Source organism: Carcharhinus amblyrhynchos, chromosome 22, assembly GCF_965287045.1.
Source record: "Carcharhinus amblyrhynchos chromosome 22, sCarAmb.v2.hapA, whole genome shotgun sequence".
In the NCBI taxonomy this organism is placed as follows: domain Eukaryota; kingdom Metazoa; phylum Chordata; class Chondrichthyes; order Carcharhiniformes; family Carcharhinidae; genus Carcharhinus; species Carcharhinus amblyrhynchos.
In genome coordinates this window covers 22,723,035-22,741,836 of record NC_137345.1, presented here as the reverse complement: position 1 = coordinate 22,741,836, position 18,802 = coordinate 22,723,035, and the positions used below count along the sequence as shown (strand labels likewise).

The 18,802-nt window shown below is 41.6% G+C and overlaps 1 protein-coding gene across 4 annotated transcripts in view; it reads left to right on the top strand.

Moving 5' to 3' along the window:
- The window catches only part of kif21b (kinesin family member 21B), a 159,092-nt gene that overhangs the window by 54,692 nt on the left and 85,598 nt on the right, over positions 1–18,802 (top strand). For all 4 annotated transcript variants that reach the window (XM_080210033.1, XM_080210034.1, XM_080210035.1 and 1 more), the window contains exons 3-6: positions 3,284–3,466; positions 5,834–5,983; positions 8,394–8,528; positions 12,547–12,714. In XM_080210033.1, the coding sequence (XP_080066159.1) occupies positions 3,284–3,466; positions 5,834–5,983; positions 8,394–8,528; positions 12,547–12,714 (636 nt within the window). The remainder of the gene's footprint in view (positions 1–3,283; positions 3,467–5,833; positions 5,984–8,393; positions 8,529–12,546; positions 12,715–18,802) is intronic.

The following is an 18,802-nucleotide window of genomic DNA, read 5'->3' as shown; positions in this document are numbered from 1 at the left end:
CAAGAAGCCTCTCTCCCAAGAGACCATGTTAACCCCTTCACAACCACAGGAGGGTCACATTAAATCTTGGTCATCAGGGTGCTGGGGCTGAGGAGTCCTTGTATCTGCTGATCAGAAAATGCAGGAGGATAATGACGACTCGTAGTGAGGAATGATCTGTGATGCACCTCAGCTTTGCTTACATCTGACTCCTGTCTGTCTGTTGCCAGCACACTGGCCACCCGGCTGATGTGAGTGAGGTTCAGTCCGAGATCCCTTTGTCACATAAAGGGGGATTAGGGGTGAGGGTCTATGACTGATGCCCAAGTCCTTTCAGGGAATAAGTTATTTTCACTTTGAGTGGACCTTAGTGTTTGCCTGACTTTGAGGGTCTGTGAGAAGAGCTGTGTTCAGATAGGGTGGAGTGCACTCCCAGTGGGAGGAGGTTAACATGAGTGAGACCTTAAGGTTGTGAAGGACAGGAGTTTTTAGTATTGTGAAATTTGATAAAGATCCTCAGCTATCTGCCTAACTTCACCAATGTCCATTCTGTGGCCTTACATTTCCTTAGCCTTGTGAACCCTTGCTCTATCTCTTGGTGTGTTCCCAGGATGCACAGCAGGTGCAGAGGTGGCCTCTGGAGGGTCAGGTGGCACTGGTGTTGCCACGTCACCCTGTTCAGCTTGCTTCTCACAAGGTGTACCAGTATCAGGAAGGGGAGATTCAGAAGGCCGCAGGATGCACTTCCGCAGATCCTGCTCCCTCTGGGTATTTGTGGGCCCCTGGATTACACCCAGGGACAGAGGGATAGCTGGAGTGAGCTCCAGAAGCCTCAACATCATCTGGTACTGCCAGTCTTGGAGCCTGTCATTGTTTGGACCATAGTATTGAACCCTTCAACTATGGTTCTCAGGGACTGAACAATGCCTTGGAGTTCAGCAGTCATGGATTTGATGTCTTGCCTCGGCTTTCCACTGCAGCCACCACCCTTGCAGTGTTGGCCTGAGTACCACGCGTCACTAGCATCATCTCCTGCGACTGAAGGTTTTGCAACTTTTCCATTCGGCCATGTAATAACGGGAATGTTGCTGACAGTACCCCCCTATATTTCCTCTGGCTCTGCTTTTGCATCTCTAGCAGATGTGGGACAAATGTGTCCAGAGGCATGGCACCTGACTGGGACATAGCAGTGTCCTGGGACGTTTCAGCCTTCATCTGATGTGCGCTAGAAGCTGTGTGGTGCTCACCAAATAGTGACACAGAAGCCTGTCAGCTATGTTGGCCCAATGAGGTGTGTTCTTTGGATGGTGCGGGTGATAGTTGTGACATTTCATTTGAGATCTCATCATCTGAGGTATTGTTGAGGGTGGGTAGTGGGGCACTGCTGTTTGATGGGCCAGGCTCTTCAGTGGATGTGCCCGCACGGCAAGATTTTAGCACAAGGCCTGGTCAAGGGTTTGGACTACAAATCACTCACTTAACAATGATCATCTGGATGAAGGTGCAGTATCTCCTCACTTTTCCCTGACAAGCCAACTTTGTTCTAAGTGCAGGCCCACTGTTGCTTCAGCTTTATGCTCTCTCTTCAAATGTTCAGGATCTTCAGTTCGGGCATTCCATTCTGTTTTCTCTCACATTCCAGTTGTGCGCTACCTTCTCCTGCAGGGACACAAAAGAGGATGATGTAAGCTGGACACCTGGTGGGTCAGAGGTCAAGGTCAATTGGCATGTGTGGGTACTGTGCCTAAGCAGGAAGGTGCTCTAATGAGGAGTGCCGGGGTTTGGGGGTGATACTGGGAGGTTGGGTGCTGGCAAATGCAATGTGGTGGACTATGGGTTCCAGGTGTCATTCCAGGGGTGACATGAGGATGGAGTTCCAAGAATACACAGTTATCCTTGCTGACCATAATTGGTCATTTATCTTCTTCCTACATTGCACTCCTGTACTGTTGGTTAGGCTGCTGACATTAACCAGTGCTGCCACCAGGCAAGATTTGTTACCATGCTGGAGGGCTTCCTGAACAGTTTATTATTGTTCAGCTTTCCCCCGTGGTGTCCAACATTTCAGGTGAGGTCCCCCTCCATGAATCGAGGAGATGGTTTCCTCACTACCATCCTCCTGGCTTGAATCAGATCAATTCTTTTGGAGCCATTCAAATCCAGCTCCCCCTTCATTGAAGTGCTTAGATCATCCCCGGGACTTGTGAATCTGATGCTTCGCACCTCCGGTGCGGCATTTTTCACAAAGAGGGAAAAAGATTTTCAAAATGCTTAAAGATTGCAGTCTGGAACACGCCGGCAGAGCCAATGGAAATCGTGCTAATTTTCTCGCTGTAAATCATACCGATTTTCTCGCCAGAAATGACTTGTTTTTTGGAAACTTCTGCCCTCAGAATTTGCAGTTATGTGGCTTAAATTGAAATATTAACTTACGTGTGAGCATAATTTGGAGCAAGCCTGCTCCGCCATTTGATAAGGTCAATCAGATTGTGGCCCCAACTCCAATTTCTGCCTACCCCTGATGACTTTTGATCCCTTATTAGTCAAGAATTTACCTACCTTTGCCTGACCTGCCTCCACAAACTCTGGGGAAGTGTTCCCAAGATTCGTGATCCTCTGAGTGAAAAAATTCTTCTCATCTCCATCTTAAATGGGAGACCCCTTATTTTTCAACTGTGCCCTCTCCATTCTAGTCACTTCCTCAAGGAGAAACTTCCTTTAAGTGTCCACTCTGTGAAGCACCATTAGGATCTTTTTGTGTTTCAATAAGATTGCTTCTTAATCTTCGAAACTCCAATAGATACAGGCCCACCAGCCTGTCCAACATTTCCTCATAAGATACCCCACCCATCACAAATACCTAGAACTGTTAATGCATTTACATTTTTTCTTAAATAAGGAGAAATGTACATAGTGCTCTAGATGTGGGTTCACCAACACTCTGTACAACTGTGGCAAAATATTCATACTTTTATATTCCATTTCATTTGCGATAAATGAGAACGTTCAATTTGCTTTCCTACTTGCCATCAATCACACGTAACGGAGAATAAACCACCTTGGTACTAAGTGATGTGGTTTTGTATATATACCAATTTGCTTCATTTAGTCAAAGGCTATGTGATTTATCCTGGAGTGGAGTTTTCCTGAACAGTTTAAACAGATGGAGTTTGCCCCCATCGCAATATAAATCTTGGATTGGAAACCAATTGAAGGGTTGTGCCACCACTGGCTAAGTATGAGTATTCTGTGTCAAAATGTTTCATGAGCTTTCCATCTTGGTTACTCTTTCTTCTCTTTCTAGACTGGATCTGGGAAGACATACAGCATGGGCACCGGGTTTGATGTGAATCTAACGTTGGAAGAGCAAGGAATAATACCACGTGCGGTCAGGCACCTTTTTGAAGGAATTGCCGAGCGAAAGCGAGAAGCTCAGGAGCAAGGAAAACAGCCGCCAGAGTTTAAAGTGACAGCTCAATTTCTGGAGGTTTGTCAGCAGATTCATTGCAATTTACAAAAAATTCGGAGGCCTCAATGCATTGGCAAATATCAACGTCTTCTGATTCAATGAAATACAAGTTTAATGAAAATAGTGACTTGTACTAAAAGCCAACATTTTGGTTTAGGTTCATGCTATTTATAAATATTGGGAACAGAATGCATAGAATTATTGAATCCATACAGGGCAGAAGCAGGCCATTTGGCCCATCGAGTCTGCACTGACTCTCCAAAACCGCATCTTACCCGACCCTATCCTCGTAGTCCCAAGTATTTACCCTGCTAATACCCATAACCTACACATCTTGATACACTAAGGGGCAATTTAGCATGGCCAATTAACCTAATATCTTTGGAATGCGGGAGAAAACCGGAGCACCCAGAGGAAACCTATACAAACATGTGCAAATGCCACCGAGACAGTCACCCAATTGAGCCTACATCCCTGGCGCTGTGAGGCAGCAATGGTAACAGTGCCCCCATCTCGCCCACACAACTTCAGCTGTTAAAAAGTATTCTTGGATGAATGCAGGTATAATTCAATTCCTGGGCAGTGGATCTTTGTCTCATTCATATGCCTGTGGTCATTCATGATCCATATTATTTCACATTGTACATGCTATGCTTCTCATTATAGAAAAAAGCTATTAAGGGCTGTTCTGTATGTTTACAGAAACAGAATAAAACTGCAGAAGAATGCAAATTGAATAATGCCAAAAGTGCAAAATGAACCTAGTCCAGTAATTCAGTTCTCAAAGCTGAATAAAATAGCATTAATCCTTTGATGCTGAATTTTCTCTGCATCTTGCAATATATCTGTGAAGTAACCTAGGCGAGCAAGAACATATGTGGATGGGCAATGGGGCAGGACACGGTAACACTGTTATATATTTAAATGGTTGCCTGATCGCTTTAAGAGCAGGTCACTCGGTCATGATGTCATTAGATGTTTCACAGTCTTCTCTGTTAGTTTAATTCTCTATTCTGTGCAGAGAACATCTCTTTCAATAAAGCTATTGTGTGTTACTTTGAGCCTACATGTGCAAACCAATTCTTTTTCTCTTAATTTAAAACCCACAAACATAGTTAGCACTTTACACACTGGATCTTTACTCTGAAGATAATTGAGGGCGTATGGATGAGTTGTTGTCCTTTGAAAGGCAAAAAAAAAGGACCAGCTGGATGATCTCATTCCCACCCTGTTTCGCAATGTAAATGGAGTCTACAAAAGTGTTCCGGACTGGAAGTATGGTTTCTAGAGGAACATATAGCCCAGAATAGTTGGCCCTTTTGTAAAGAAGACTGAGTTCCATTTTATGCAGATATTGTAGCTGGATGTACTATCACCTTCCAACAGTAGTTGATCAGTAATGCAGCATTTTGCTGTTTCCGCTCTTACTTCACCAAGCAGAGGGTAGCTGAATTTGTAGAACTTGCTGCCCTATAGCGCAGTGGCGTCTGAATCGTTGAATGATTTCAAGAAGGAAATAGATATATTTCTAATTTTTAAAAGAAGAGATAAGGGGATATAGGGAACAGCTGGGGAAGTGGATATAAGTTGAGGGAGAGATCAGCCATGATCTGATTGGTGAAGCAGGCTCGAAGGACTGAATTTGCCCATTTTTGCTCCTAATTCTTATGTTCCTATGTAGCTGTGCTCCACTTGATCACTCAAGTTGTGCTGTTGTACAGACAGGGCCATTTGCCTGTATTATACTGATTGCTAGACTGAGAAGCCCCAGTAGGGTCAGGCATCCTAATGAGTAACTGAGTGTGATTCCTCCTCTGCCATCATTACGGCAGCAGAATGGGATTGATGACATGTACGTCTCATTATTCTGAACATTTAAAAATGTTATAAATAAACATGAGCACTCTAATTGAGATATTTTAAAAAAATGCTCGTTCATTTTATTCTTTCATGGGATATGGGTGTCATTGGCGAGGACAGCATTTGTTGCACATCTCTGGTTACCTTTGAGAAGCTGATGGACAGCTACTTTCTTAGCTGCTGCTGTCCATCTTGTGCAGGTACAAGCATCAAGCAGCTGGGAAGGGAATTCCAGAATTTTGATCCCATGATAGTAAAAGAGCGAAGATAGACTTACAAGCTGGAAGAGAACTTATGAACAGTGGAATTCTTATACATCTGCATGTCCTTTAAGGTGTTGGAATGGGGTTTAGAAGGTGCTGTCGAAGGAGCCTTGATGAGTTATTGCAGTGCAAATGTTCGGAGCAGACAGTGCTGCCATGGTGGTGAAGAGATTAAATGTTTAAGGGGGTGGTGAATGGGGTGCAGATCAGTCCTCTTGCTTTCAGGCCTGTGTTTAAAGATGTATCATGTATGTCCTTGCAGCTTTACAATGAAGAAATACTGGATCTATTTGACAGCACACGTGACCTGGATTCACGGCAGAGGAAATCTAACATTAAAATTCATGAAGGTGCCAATGGAACAATTTACACGAGTGGGGTTGTCTCGCGTATTGTTAATTCCGAACAAGAGGTCAGTGCAAAACCAACTGGGCGTCTTGTAATTCATGTCACATTTGTGGTGGATCATTTAAAAGATTTTTAGATCAGTCGTGGTTATTAATAGTTTAGACCAAAATTGCCTGTCCAGTTCTGGTTTCAGTTCTTGTGCGCAATTTTGTTAGCTGCTGTTTGAAATGTTGATAATAAATGTGCATGTATTGGGGAGGGGGAAGGATAATGGCAGTCATGCTGTGAGAGAGAACAGATAATGGACTTTCTTCACAGGAGGTCGGCAGCAGTGACTGAATTGTGATCAACCATGAGATTAATGAAAGTTGACTTGTCCTGAAAGAGCAGGAACCAGAGCCCTTCGCATTCACTCAGTCTCCCTCATGACCTAGATTTTTTTTTTCTTGTTTGACCTTTTCTACTTTCAGTTCAGCATGATGAGTTGTGGAAACATGGAACTCGACAGCTCTGTTCTAAAACCGCAATTTGACTGTGTTTGTGTATGGCTTGGATGGGGAGGTACTATATTAAATTTTTCAAATGATGCCTATTGAGACAGAGCATCCATAGATGGATTAAAACTTAATTTATAGAATATAATTTGATTACTTTTTTTAGAATACAAATTTGCATGTCCAGCTGACAAAAATAATTCAGTGCTCAACTATTATGCTTAATAACTTTCTTCTGATTTTAACATGGGGAAAAGTAGGTGTGCGTCATTATAATAATTTTTAATATGTGTTAAATTGATGGCACATTTTCCCTCCTTGCCAAAAGGCATTGGACTTTGCTGGGATTTTGTTCCAGTGGAGCCAGCAGCCTTCAGGTAGCTTAACTAAACCTCCATTCTTCAGTGAGTATAGGTACGTTGTTCAACAAAGCAAAATGTAACTGTTGAGTTTTCGCTTGTGTTCTCCTAATGGCACGATTGCAAGCTTTCAGGCAGGTTCAGATGCTTTACAGAAATGTGGAACTGAAAATTCATATAACTTTTCTTCCCCTCCAGACTTAAAAAATATTGGGCAGTTTTCCAATTTCTTTTTCAAACTGTTGTCTTGGTTGGGATAAGTGGAGGACAGCCCTCAAGAAGTTTTGAAGTTAAAGTTTATTTATTAGTGTCACAGGTAGGCTTATATTAACATTGCAGTGAAGTTACTGTGAAATCCCCTAGTGGCCATGCTCCAGCACATATTCAGGTACACTGAGGGAGAATTTAGCATGGCCAATGTACCCTACCCAGCATGTCTTTTTCTGGCAGTGGGAGGAAACCAGTGCACCCAGAGGAAACCCATACAGCCACGGGGAGAAGGTGCAAGCTGCGCACGCACAGTAACCCAAACCAGGAATCGAACCAGGGCCCCTGGCGCTATGATGCTAACCACTAAATGGAAGTGGCAGGTTCCATGATGTCATGCTGGGGGTGGGGGGAAGCGGTATTGCTGATTTGAGTCTACCACGCCCCCCCCCCCCCCCCCCCCCACACACACACACACACACACACACACACACACACACACACACACACACACACACACACACCTCAGTTTAAAAGAACTATTAAATCTACTTGTAGAAATCCACTTGGGATCTGTTGAATTGGTACAGACTGAGAACCCTCCTGTGCATTTGACAATGCTTCAACCCAGTTGGTTATCCGAGTACCTTCCAGAATAGTATTTGACTGACTTTTATTGGAAGCTCCTCAAAGCTAACCATAATGCATCTTAATTAAAAAAAAAGAAATAATGTATATAGTATGAATACAACGTAATATACAGTATAATAATTATTTTCTTATAAAGTTAGCTATAGACTTCTGTATTTATTTTCTGTTCGCTTGTATTCAATCTGAAATTTCACTGGGGGTTAATTGTTCCTTTCGGATTCCATTTCACTGGCACTTTGCACTTCAGTAGAACAAATTGCCTCACCAGTGAGCTTATTTTGAGTCTGCCTTTAATTCATAGAAATTTCAGCACAGATACTTATTCTGAAGTTCTAATACTAATTTGAGAAAGTTAACTCCTGTGAATTTATATACATTTAAGGAGCACCTAAAGTATGGAGACCATGAATACCATTTTTCTCATTTATTGGTCCCAAGCTCCAAAGCACAACCGTATATTGGCAAACACTAGTTTCTAACAGACCATGAATACAGATATTTACCAATAACCTTGGGGTTGACAGAAGTAATAATTGTAAGAGAGTTAAGTGCTCCGTTACCCTTACAGTCGGGAGGTCCTCCATTGTCGTAGATATGGCACCGCTTCCAAACTGCAGCAAGCAATTATCAGTACCCTCCCCCATGTTCTTTTGACAGCCCCAATTGGGAATACCCAGTTATGTAGTGATTTGCTTTGTGGCCTTAATTCAAGTCAGCAGAAAGCTGATGAAAGGATTATTCCTCATACCTTTTTGTTTTACAGATGATACAATGTTTGAAGCTTGGTGCTCTTGCTCGCACCACTGCAAGCACACAGATGAATGCGGAGAGTTCCCGTTCCCATGCTATTTTTACAATCCACGTCTGCCAAATGAGGGTCTGCTCCAGGCAAGATATGGTATGTGCCCCAGACACAGTTAATGTCGAATACTAATTCCGGCGTAAAGTAGAAGGGGGACTTTACAGTTCAGTGAAACTTACAATATAAAAATGCAGCCAGTGAAAGCCATACAGGTATCCTTCCACTGGCTGAATTGCTGTGTATAAAATCTCTGAAGTTTTGTGACTGTATTATAAACTTCAAAAAAAATTATGACTGCCATCAGATGAAAACGAACACATGGAGCAAATTATTACAGTTGCATTATTTTAAGCAATTTGATCTGTCAATTATATAGAAACACCCACTGGGACTGGAGGGCAAATAGGATGTAAAATGGAATAACACGCAGACCTCTCGCTTTCCAAATAGGGGCAATGGGAAACGAACACATCAAAGTAACAATAAATGTTGTAATTTCCAAAGCCTTTGTTTCACTGACTCCCTTTAGTATCTCTGCTTTTTATTGATGGGGTTTGCCTTTTTCTGTTTTAACCGTTCCTTTTTCCTTCCCATGTACTGAAGTCACCACAACCCAGTATTTCGGTTTGAGCAACTTGTACAAGGATAGCATTAAGCTTCATCGTTTAGCTTGTTTTTCAAAACCACTGTGAGATCATGTGAACGTGACAGAATTGCAGAAGGATTCTGTGAGAAAAAGAGATTAAAGACTATTAATAGGCACAGTAACTATTCCAAACAGCCCTAGTAAAAGAGGACTTTATCCCGTTAGGAGAATATCTGTATAATGAGAGTGAGCATTGAAGAGTATTGTGACTTTTATGTCAACTACCAAAGGAACCTGACTAGGACCCATTTTTAATTTGGACTCTTTAGAAAGTTGGAAACTATTAAGTATTGTAACTGATACGAAGCCATGTTTACAAAATTAACTTAGGCCTGACATCACACACAACTGAAATTAAATAAAACTTGCTTTTAATTGCTGCCTCACTTTATAGAACTTTGCTCTTTAGAAGATGGTGGATTTTTGCTTGGCGACTGGCAAAATTTTGGTACTTCACTCGGGTGACTATTTTTCATGTGTAAGCCGTGAGTGTCCATATTGAAAAGTGTGTGACAGTGTGAGCAGTACAGTCAGATCTCATCCATGGATCAGAAGCAGAGGCCCTGGTTGTTTTCTCTTGCATCATCCCTCCACCACAGTATAGCTTGAGGTTGCTGCAGTTGTAACAACTCCACTGCTTCTCTCACTGTGAACAACTAATTCATTGCAGATTTTGGATTGCAATGTCGAATATTTTGGTTCTGTGTACTTGGCACTGAACCAGAAGAGTGCATTTACTCTTTATCCGTCATCCGTGCTCATTTATGCACTCTGAGTTGGTTTTGAATTTATTCACTATAATCACCCAAAAAGCAATGTTTGCTGCTCAGGTCTCCTGCACGTTAAGCAATTTAAGGCTAGTGTTTAAGACTTGAGATACGAAAGGCTTATTATTGGTAAAAATGATCATGATTGTCATAAGAACCCAACTGGTTCGTTAATGTCCTACGGGGAAGAAAGCCTAGTGTTTCTAGTCTGGTTTGGTCTTTGTGCGGCTCCAGCTCCACAATAATATGGTCGACGCTTAGCTGCTCTCTGAAGTGTCCAGCAAACTACTCAGTTGTATAAAACTGCTACAAAACACAACAAGATTGCAGCACTTCAAGAAGACGATCTATTACTGCCACTCTATAAAGTGGTAACTATCACAGTAATTGAACATAAATACATGATGCTCAGGTCCTGACTGATTCTTCTTCTACCTAATATATTCACTTTTAACTTCTATTTTAATTTCATTTTCTTATGAAAGTGAAACTGCACGAAGTGGGCTACGATTAAATTATTGTCAACTTCTGCCAATCATTTGAGTGTAAATTGGAGTCATTATACCTTTCATTCCTTTTTTTTATTCATTCATGGGATGTGGGTGTAGTTGGCAGGTCCAGCATTTATTGCCCATCCCTAAAGGCATTGAAGAGTCAACCACATTGTTGTGAATCTGGAGTCACATGTAGGCCAGACCAGGTATAACAGGCAGAATTCCTTCCCTGAAGGACATTAATGAACGAAATGGGTTTTTACAACCATGGTGCCGTGATCATTATTAGACTTTTAACTCAAGATTTTTTAAATTTAATTCAAATTTCACCATCTGCCATGGTGGGATTCGAACCTGGGTCCCAGAGCCCTTCCCTGGGTCTCTGAAGTACTAGTCCAATGACAGTACAACTGCACCACCTGGCCTGTACTTTTATCTGACTAGCTTATTTTTGTAACTGATATGTTTAAACTTGAATAGAAATGGTCCTCTGTTATTTTGTTATGATATCTTATATAGGGGTTAAAGAGGGTCCAAATAATTAAGGATGAATTTGATCTATTTTGTTGTCTCTAATAAGATTTATTTTCTCATGAGTCCTCCAGATTTAGCTTCTTGGCAGTTTGATTTAACAGGATTAAGAAAAAGAATACTCCTGAATCGCATCCATTTCTGATTTTTGGCTAAATCCCTCGCCATATTACTATTCTTGCTGATCATTTTTGCACTTTGTTTGATCTTACTGAGAACCTAGTCTTGCCACTGGTATTAAGAAACAAACATGCCCTTGGAATATAACCTATTCAGATTGGGTGTGAGTTGAGCTAATGATAGGCTCAATTTATTACAGGAGATGACATTTTTGTTAAATGTGAAAGAGATGGTTCGTTTTGATGGGGAAGGTTGTGCTGGCTCAACTTGCTGGAGCAAGGAGAAAGTTACTGGGGATGGTAATATGTTTGAATCTGGGTTTAGTACCAGCTCTGCTGCCTGTTGCTGCCAATCTGAGATTCAACAGTTCACAGGATGGTTAAAGGTTGTAGGCGGTAGTGACAGAACAAATGTGTACTTGAGTTCCAATCCTTAAACCTTCACCTCAGCTCAGTTGTAGCATTCATCTGAGTCAAGTTCCTGGGTTCAAGTATCATTTCAAGACATGCGCACATAATTCTTGGAGACACTTGAATTAAGAACTATTATCAACGGTGTTTTCTTACAGATAAGATTTTAAATCAATTTATCCTTTTGGGTTAGTCCAAGGGATTTCAAGACAATTTTCAAAAAAGAATAGGCATGTTCTCATCATGTCCTGGCTAACATTCATCTTGAAAAACATTAATGAAATAGCTTAACTGACTTAACTGACTGTAATCTCAGCTGGTGTTTTGGGCCCTTATTTGAAAGTGGACCTCTATATTTGCCGACAGAAACTCCAAAGACTACAGTTCTTTTTTTTAATCATGAAGAGCTTTGGGATGTGTAAATAGATAAAGCTGATACGTAAGTTGTGTTAAGGGCCTGGACCAGAACCCTAAGTTACCTTAGGACACCAGACCAGATCCAACAACTGTTCTACTTTGGCAAAAAATGTGAGGAAATGATTCCACTGACAAATAGGACCTTTTATAAACTTTATTTAATAACAACTTCAATATAATTCAAACAACTGAAGCAACTATTAACAGTTGAACTATATTTAAAAATGAAAAGCAAACAAATTTAATTTCTAATTTAACACTGCTTCAGTTCCAAACAAGCAATATTCCTCTTACAGTCTTAAAATAGCACTTTAAATGCAGTTAACAACTGTAACTATACTTGCTATAATGAGTGTAGACAGTCTTGAAGCTTTCAAAGACAAATAGAGTTCCAGAAGCTGCAAAATCTTCTACCAGGCTTCAACTGTAAACTATTCTGCTTTCTACAAAAGCAGATATTCTCTGCTACCGACCCAGGATTGCATATAAAAGTCCACTAATTCTACTTAACATAAATGTTTGCAAGGCTAAAATGAGTAATTATTCTGCTCTCCCAAAATCTGAGCTGTATTCCCTCCAGACGTGCTGACTGTTTGTAACATAAAGCTGAATTTTTAAACATTCCCCTCATATATATGTTACGTGACTATAATCACAAAATGAAAGTTAATTTTAGAAAGATTCTATCTATATTCACTGTTTGTATCATTGTAACCATCTACTCTTCAGATAAACGGTGACGTGAATGGAGTACCACACGAATCGCAACCAGTGAATGAGTATGAAACACTCATGGCCAAATTCCATTTTGTTGACCTTGCTGGCTCAGAGAGGCTGAAGCGCACCGGAGCAACAGGAGAGCGGGCCAAAGAGGGCATTTCTATCAACTGTGGTCTGGTAAGAGAGGAAAAAAAAACTATTTCACTCTCTCGTTGAAATTTACCATTGAGAATGCTATCCTAATATATGCAATATTTTTGATATTTCAGTGAACATTTAGGTTATGTTTGAAATCATTAGCATGAAGAATTCACTCTGGTGAAATAGACCTCTCATAATGATGGCCCCATTGGGTCATTTTGTGGTTCATACTAATGGAAATCTAATAATTTTTGACAGCCCACAACAGGAGCATTGGTGCCATGCAACATTCATTCATTCATTTATATGTAACCTAATATCCAATATGCCTTTTGCCATATTTGTTCTGTGGAGTTGACCATTCCTTGTTCCGCAGCCTAGAAACACAACCTGTAGAGTGACAGTGCTGGACTGCCTGATAAATATTTGATTTTCCATGTACATAGCACAAGGACTGCCACAGGGTGCAGGTTTGTTTTGTTGCTGCGCATTGACAATATAACATGTGTCAATTTTCTGTATAAATCATATAGGTTTTCCCAGACTGCACTCTTGCAAGTTCACTACCTCTGCCGAGTCAACAAGACGTATGCAGTTAGGAGCTGGCATTCTGGAACACGATTTAGAAAACTATAAAAGTGGCTACTCTTAATAAACAGATGTAGGAAAAGTAAATCAAAAGGTATCCAAATGCGGAAAAACCCAACAGATTCTTGATGCAGTTTCATGGATGTCAATATCACAGAAACCGATTATCTGGTCATTATCACATTGCTGTTTGTGCAATTTGCTATGTTCAAATGAACTACTATGTTTCCTACATTGCATCAGTGAATATACATTATGTCACTGGCTGTTAAGCAGTTTGGGACTTCCTATGGGCACAAAAGATACAAATACAATAAAATCCCAGTGAGTCAAATCTGAGGGGATTGGTCTACACATTTGTGTTAAGCAGAGCTTTGTGATAGCCATGCAGACCTCATTCGCACATGCATGCATCGCTCTGTAATGCCTACAAATGCAGTCAGTGTCGAAAACAACAGATTCAAATGCCAAATGAAAACACAGGTATGGAGCAAATGTGTGAAAAAGTGTTTGTTAAATTTGTTCAAATCTTACAATGGTCTGCCCTTGTAAAAGACCAGAAATTTGCATTGTAAAAAGTCAGGAGTCAGCTCCAGCGGATCTGATTTCAAATCCTGCAACGGCAGATGGTGAAATTTGAATTCAATAAAAGATATATCTGGAATTAAGAATGACCATGAAATCATTGTCAAAAAAAGTGATCTGGTCCTTTAATGTCCTTCAGGGAAGGAAATCTGCCATCCTTACCTGGTCTGACCTACATGGTTCACTCTCAAAGGCCCTCGGGCAACTAGGGATGGGTAATAAAAAATGCTGGTCAGCCAATGACACCCATGTTCCTCAAATGAATAAAAAAAAATTGCTCTATGGAGTTTGCTACCCTGATGGAAATTTCATGTCATCCATGTTTGCCTCATTGCGATTTCACTTCAAAACATTTTCTTTCTGGTGTTGCTTTGCTATTTCTAAATACTAATTTTCAAATATTTTCCTTGTTTTATTTATATAAACCAAGTGATGGCATGAACTGTTTGTATTTGAATAAGCGCTTTTATCTTGCTAAGGACTTAATTGCACTGCCTATTGAAGATCCGTTCACCTGTGGTGAGTGGGCCATTTGTTAGAAATGACAGTATATCAAGAGCTATGTAATTAGAAGCAAGACACAATTGTATTTTGTACCATTTGCACAGTATTACTGCAACACGACCATGATCATCAGCTTTCTGAAAAGGCTAAGATTGTGCTGATCAAAAGGATACTGAAAGCCTTTAATATAAATAAGAGGATTTCATTGGTCTCATTCCACATGTAACTACAGTGCAATTTTTCAACTGCTTTTATAATATCATGGTAGTCATTCATAATCTGGTGGACTGATGTCCAAGACCCAGCCTCTGGTGTCCACACTGCTAAAGTTCACTCAATTACCCTGACAACAGATTCATAGAACAACATAAAATGGGTAGTGTTCCAGCATTACTTCTTAAGTTTTGCACATGATCAATGTTTCAATGCATCGCATTTTTACTCCCCTAATTGTCAAGTGACCTGTAACATGCCAAAGGTACCTCAGACACCCAGATATTGTTGGTAGGTCTGAAGAACATTGGGAAAATTTTAAGTGAGTGGGCCATCTAAAAATCCAGCTGGGGAGTCAGATCATCACATCAGCAAATAATGGTCCAAATGGAATCACACAGAATATGTAACTTAGCAATAGGTCATTCAACCTGGTCCATGTAGCTGTTTAGGCACCACTAGATCCTCTTTCCATCTTTCCTCATCTAATGCAGCAAAATCACTTTCTCTCTTGTATGTTCACGCAGCTTCCCCTTAAATACATCAATGCTATTCCCTTCAATCACTCCCTGTACTAATGGATTCCACATTCTCATCAGTCATTCATTAAAGAAGTTTCTTCTGATTCCCTATTTACTTTCTTGGTGACTATCTGACATTGATGCCCTCAAGTTTTTTTCTCTTTTCCACAAATGGAAGCACTAGCCCAGATCTTCCAGTCTCTGGATTGTCGGAGACTGGATGTATGATTAATGCTGCATCAGGAACCTGTGGAGGTCCTGATGCACAGATCTCTGTGGGAATTGTCCAAGCAGTTTTAATGTCTGATGGGCAATTCCTCTGCTCCCCGGGATGCCCTGTGAATGTCTCCAACTTTGAGCTTTAGTCGAAGACTTCAGACAGTTCCATGTTGTGTACCTGAATAGTTACCCAGAAGATGCTAGATAAATGAAAACCTAGTCTAACATCATAGGTAACTACAAAACTGACCCTCCAATCATTCCATGCTAACACCCCAATTCTCCCCTTGAATACTTGACTATTTCCCTGACCATCGCTTCGACCAACGCCCCCTAGGGAGCAATGGCAAGAGGAGCCCCTTTGGGGAACTCCATTGGGAGGTTCCTCATATCCAGGGGGGGATGAGGGTGAGCAGGGGAGGGAGAAGGAAGGTTGGGGGTTGCCCCTGGTGCATGTGAGAGAGGGTCTCGGATGTGTTGAGGGGGATCCTTGTTTTTTTCATTGAAGTTTGTGAAAAGATGCCCTGATATCAGGATTCCTGCTGTTGCCAGTTTTTTTTCCCAGCCCCACCCCACCAGCATGATGACGTGGGCCACACCTTCATTGTTTTTGCACTAGGTCCTGCATAGCTGGTGAGCTGCACTTTGGTTTTCTCACATCAGCCTGCACTCTATGCAGCAATGAAAATATTCTATCTCCTGTCCCTGTAAATAGCCATCACGGCAACATCAAATTCCCATTGCAATGAAGCTTGGCTGCATAAATCATTGACTATTGGAAAAGACAGATTATGCTTTAAAAAAGAAATGATCTTCATCAGTTTAACTTCTGCTTGGGTTTGAGCTATTGGAATCTCAAGACCACACTGGGGAAATATCTGCCACAGTCATAGTTAACTCTCTATTTAACTTTAACTTTGTTAAGAAAGTAACTACCTACTGTATAACTTGCAATTCTGCACGTGTGAAAACCAACCATAGGTTTGTCTTTTAAAATAACTTAATAATCTAAGTGGGTTTTTAACTCAATAAAAAATGACCAATTTTTGTCTTTAACTCAAAAAAGGCTGCCAGGCTACTTTTAAAGTTTATTCAATTGTGTCACAAGTATGCTTGCACAGCAATGAGGTTATTGTGAAAATCCCCTCGTCACCACACTCCAATGCCTCTTCATAGAACATAGAACATAGAACATTACAGCGCGGAACAGGCCCTTCGGCCCACAATGTTGCGCCGACCAGTCTTATTTTTAAAAAAAAACATTGACCCACTAATCTAAACCAATCCCTTTTCGTCCATAAACCTATCCACCAATCTCTTAAATGCCCCCAAACTAGGCGCATCTACAACTGCAGCAGGCAGGGCATTCCAGTCCCTCACCACCCTCTGGGTAAAGAACCTGCCCCTGACATCCGTCCTATAACTACCCCCCCTTAATTTAAAGCCATGTCCCCTCGTGCTAGATTTCTCCATCCGAGGAAACAGGCTATCACCATCCACCCTATCTAAACCTCTAATCATCTTATATGTTTCTATAAGATCCCCTCTTAGCCGCCTTCTTTCCAGTGAAAACAACCCCAAATCCCTCAGTCTCTCCTCATAGGACCTCCCCTGCATACCAGGCAACATCCTGGTAAACCTCCTCTGCACCCTCTCCAAAGCCTCCACATCCTTCCTGTAATGTGGGGACCAGAACTGCACACAGTACTCCAAGTGCGGCCGCACCAGAGTTGTGTACAGTTGCAACATGACGCTGCGACTCCTAAATTCAATCCCCCTACCAATAAACGCCAAGACACCGTACGCCTTCTTAACAACCTTATCTACTTGATTCCCAACTTTCAGGGATCTATGTACACATACACCTAGATCCCTCTGCTCCTCCACTCTATTCAAAGTCCTCCCGTTAGCCCTATACTCAACACATCTGTTATTCCTACCGAAATGGATTACCTCACACTTCTCCGCATTAAACTCCATCCGCCACCTCGCGGCCCAGCTCTGCAACCTGTCCAAGTCACCCTGCAAACTTCGACACCCTTCCTCACAATCTACCACACCTCCGACTTTGGTGTCATCAGCAAACTTACTAATCCACCCAACTATACCCTCATCCAGATCATTAATAAAGATTACGAACAGCAGTGGCCCCAAAACAGATCCCTGAGGCACACCACTCGTAACCGAACTCCATGATGAATAATTACCATCAACCACCACGCTCTGTCTCCTATCTGCTAACCAATTCCTGATCCAAGTACCTAAATTACCGCCAATCCCATACATCTGCATTTTCTGCAGAAGCATACCATGGTGAACCTTATCAAACGCCTTACTAAAATCCATATATACCACATCTACTGCCTTACCCCTATCCACCTCTTTGGTCACCTTCTCAAAGAACTCAATAAGGTTAGTAAGGCACGACCTTCCCGCTACAAAACCATGCTGACTATCTCTAATCAATTCATTACTCTCCAAATAACTATAAATCCTATCCCTCATAATTCTTTCTAAAACCTTGCCCACTACAGAAGTAAGACTCACCGGTCTATAATTCCCAGGGAAGTCTCTGCTCCCCTTCTTAAACAATGGGACAACATTCGCTGTCCTCCAATCTTCCGGTACTATACCAGAGACCAACGACGACCTGAAGATCAGAGCCAGTGGCTCTGCAATCACCTCTCTTGCCTCCCATAGAATCCTAGGGTAAATCCCGTCTGGACCAGGGGACTTATCTATTTTCAACCCATCTAGAATATCCAACACATCCTCTGTATCAACTACAATACTTTCTATTTTACACCCCTTCACCCCAGTGACCTCCTCAGCTACATTCATATCGTCCTGCGTGAACACCGAAGAGAAATAATGGTTCAATGCCTCTCCAATCTCTTCCGGTTCCACACACAACTTCCCCCTACTGTCTGTAACTGGCCCACCTAGAATTCGGGTCCACCTAGAATTTAGCATGGCCAATGGATGTAACCAACATGTCTTTTGACTGTGGGAGGAAACCACAGTACCTGGAGGAAACCCACGCAAACACAGGGAGAACGCGCAGCTCCATACAGCTCCTAACAAGCTGGGAATCAAACCTGGATATCTGGCGCTGTGAGACGGCAGTGCTAACCACTGTGCCAAATAAACAGTTAAGCACAGACACAGACATTGAGTAACTACTTCCATCCTCACTTAGAAAAAGCCCTTTAACAAGCTCCTTTCTCCAACACTTCAAACATCAGCAGCTGTAGCACATAGTGATTGGTTTCTAATCACAAGTTCAAAGGGCACTAACCCCGTTCTCGATTTTGTTAGGATCTTCCAGCCCTACAGCAGCCATTTCAACATGCCAGCATAGCAAATCCCAGGAACAAGAGCTCCCTTTCTTCATGAGAAAAGAACTCCATGATGGCAATAAATTGGGAAATCCAACCAACAGCGAATGAACTGGAACTGCATTCCACTGGCAAAGCCCCAGAATTAGGCACAAT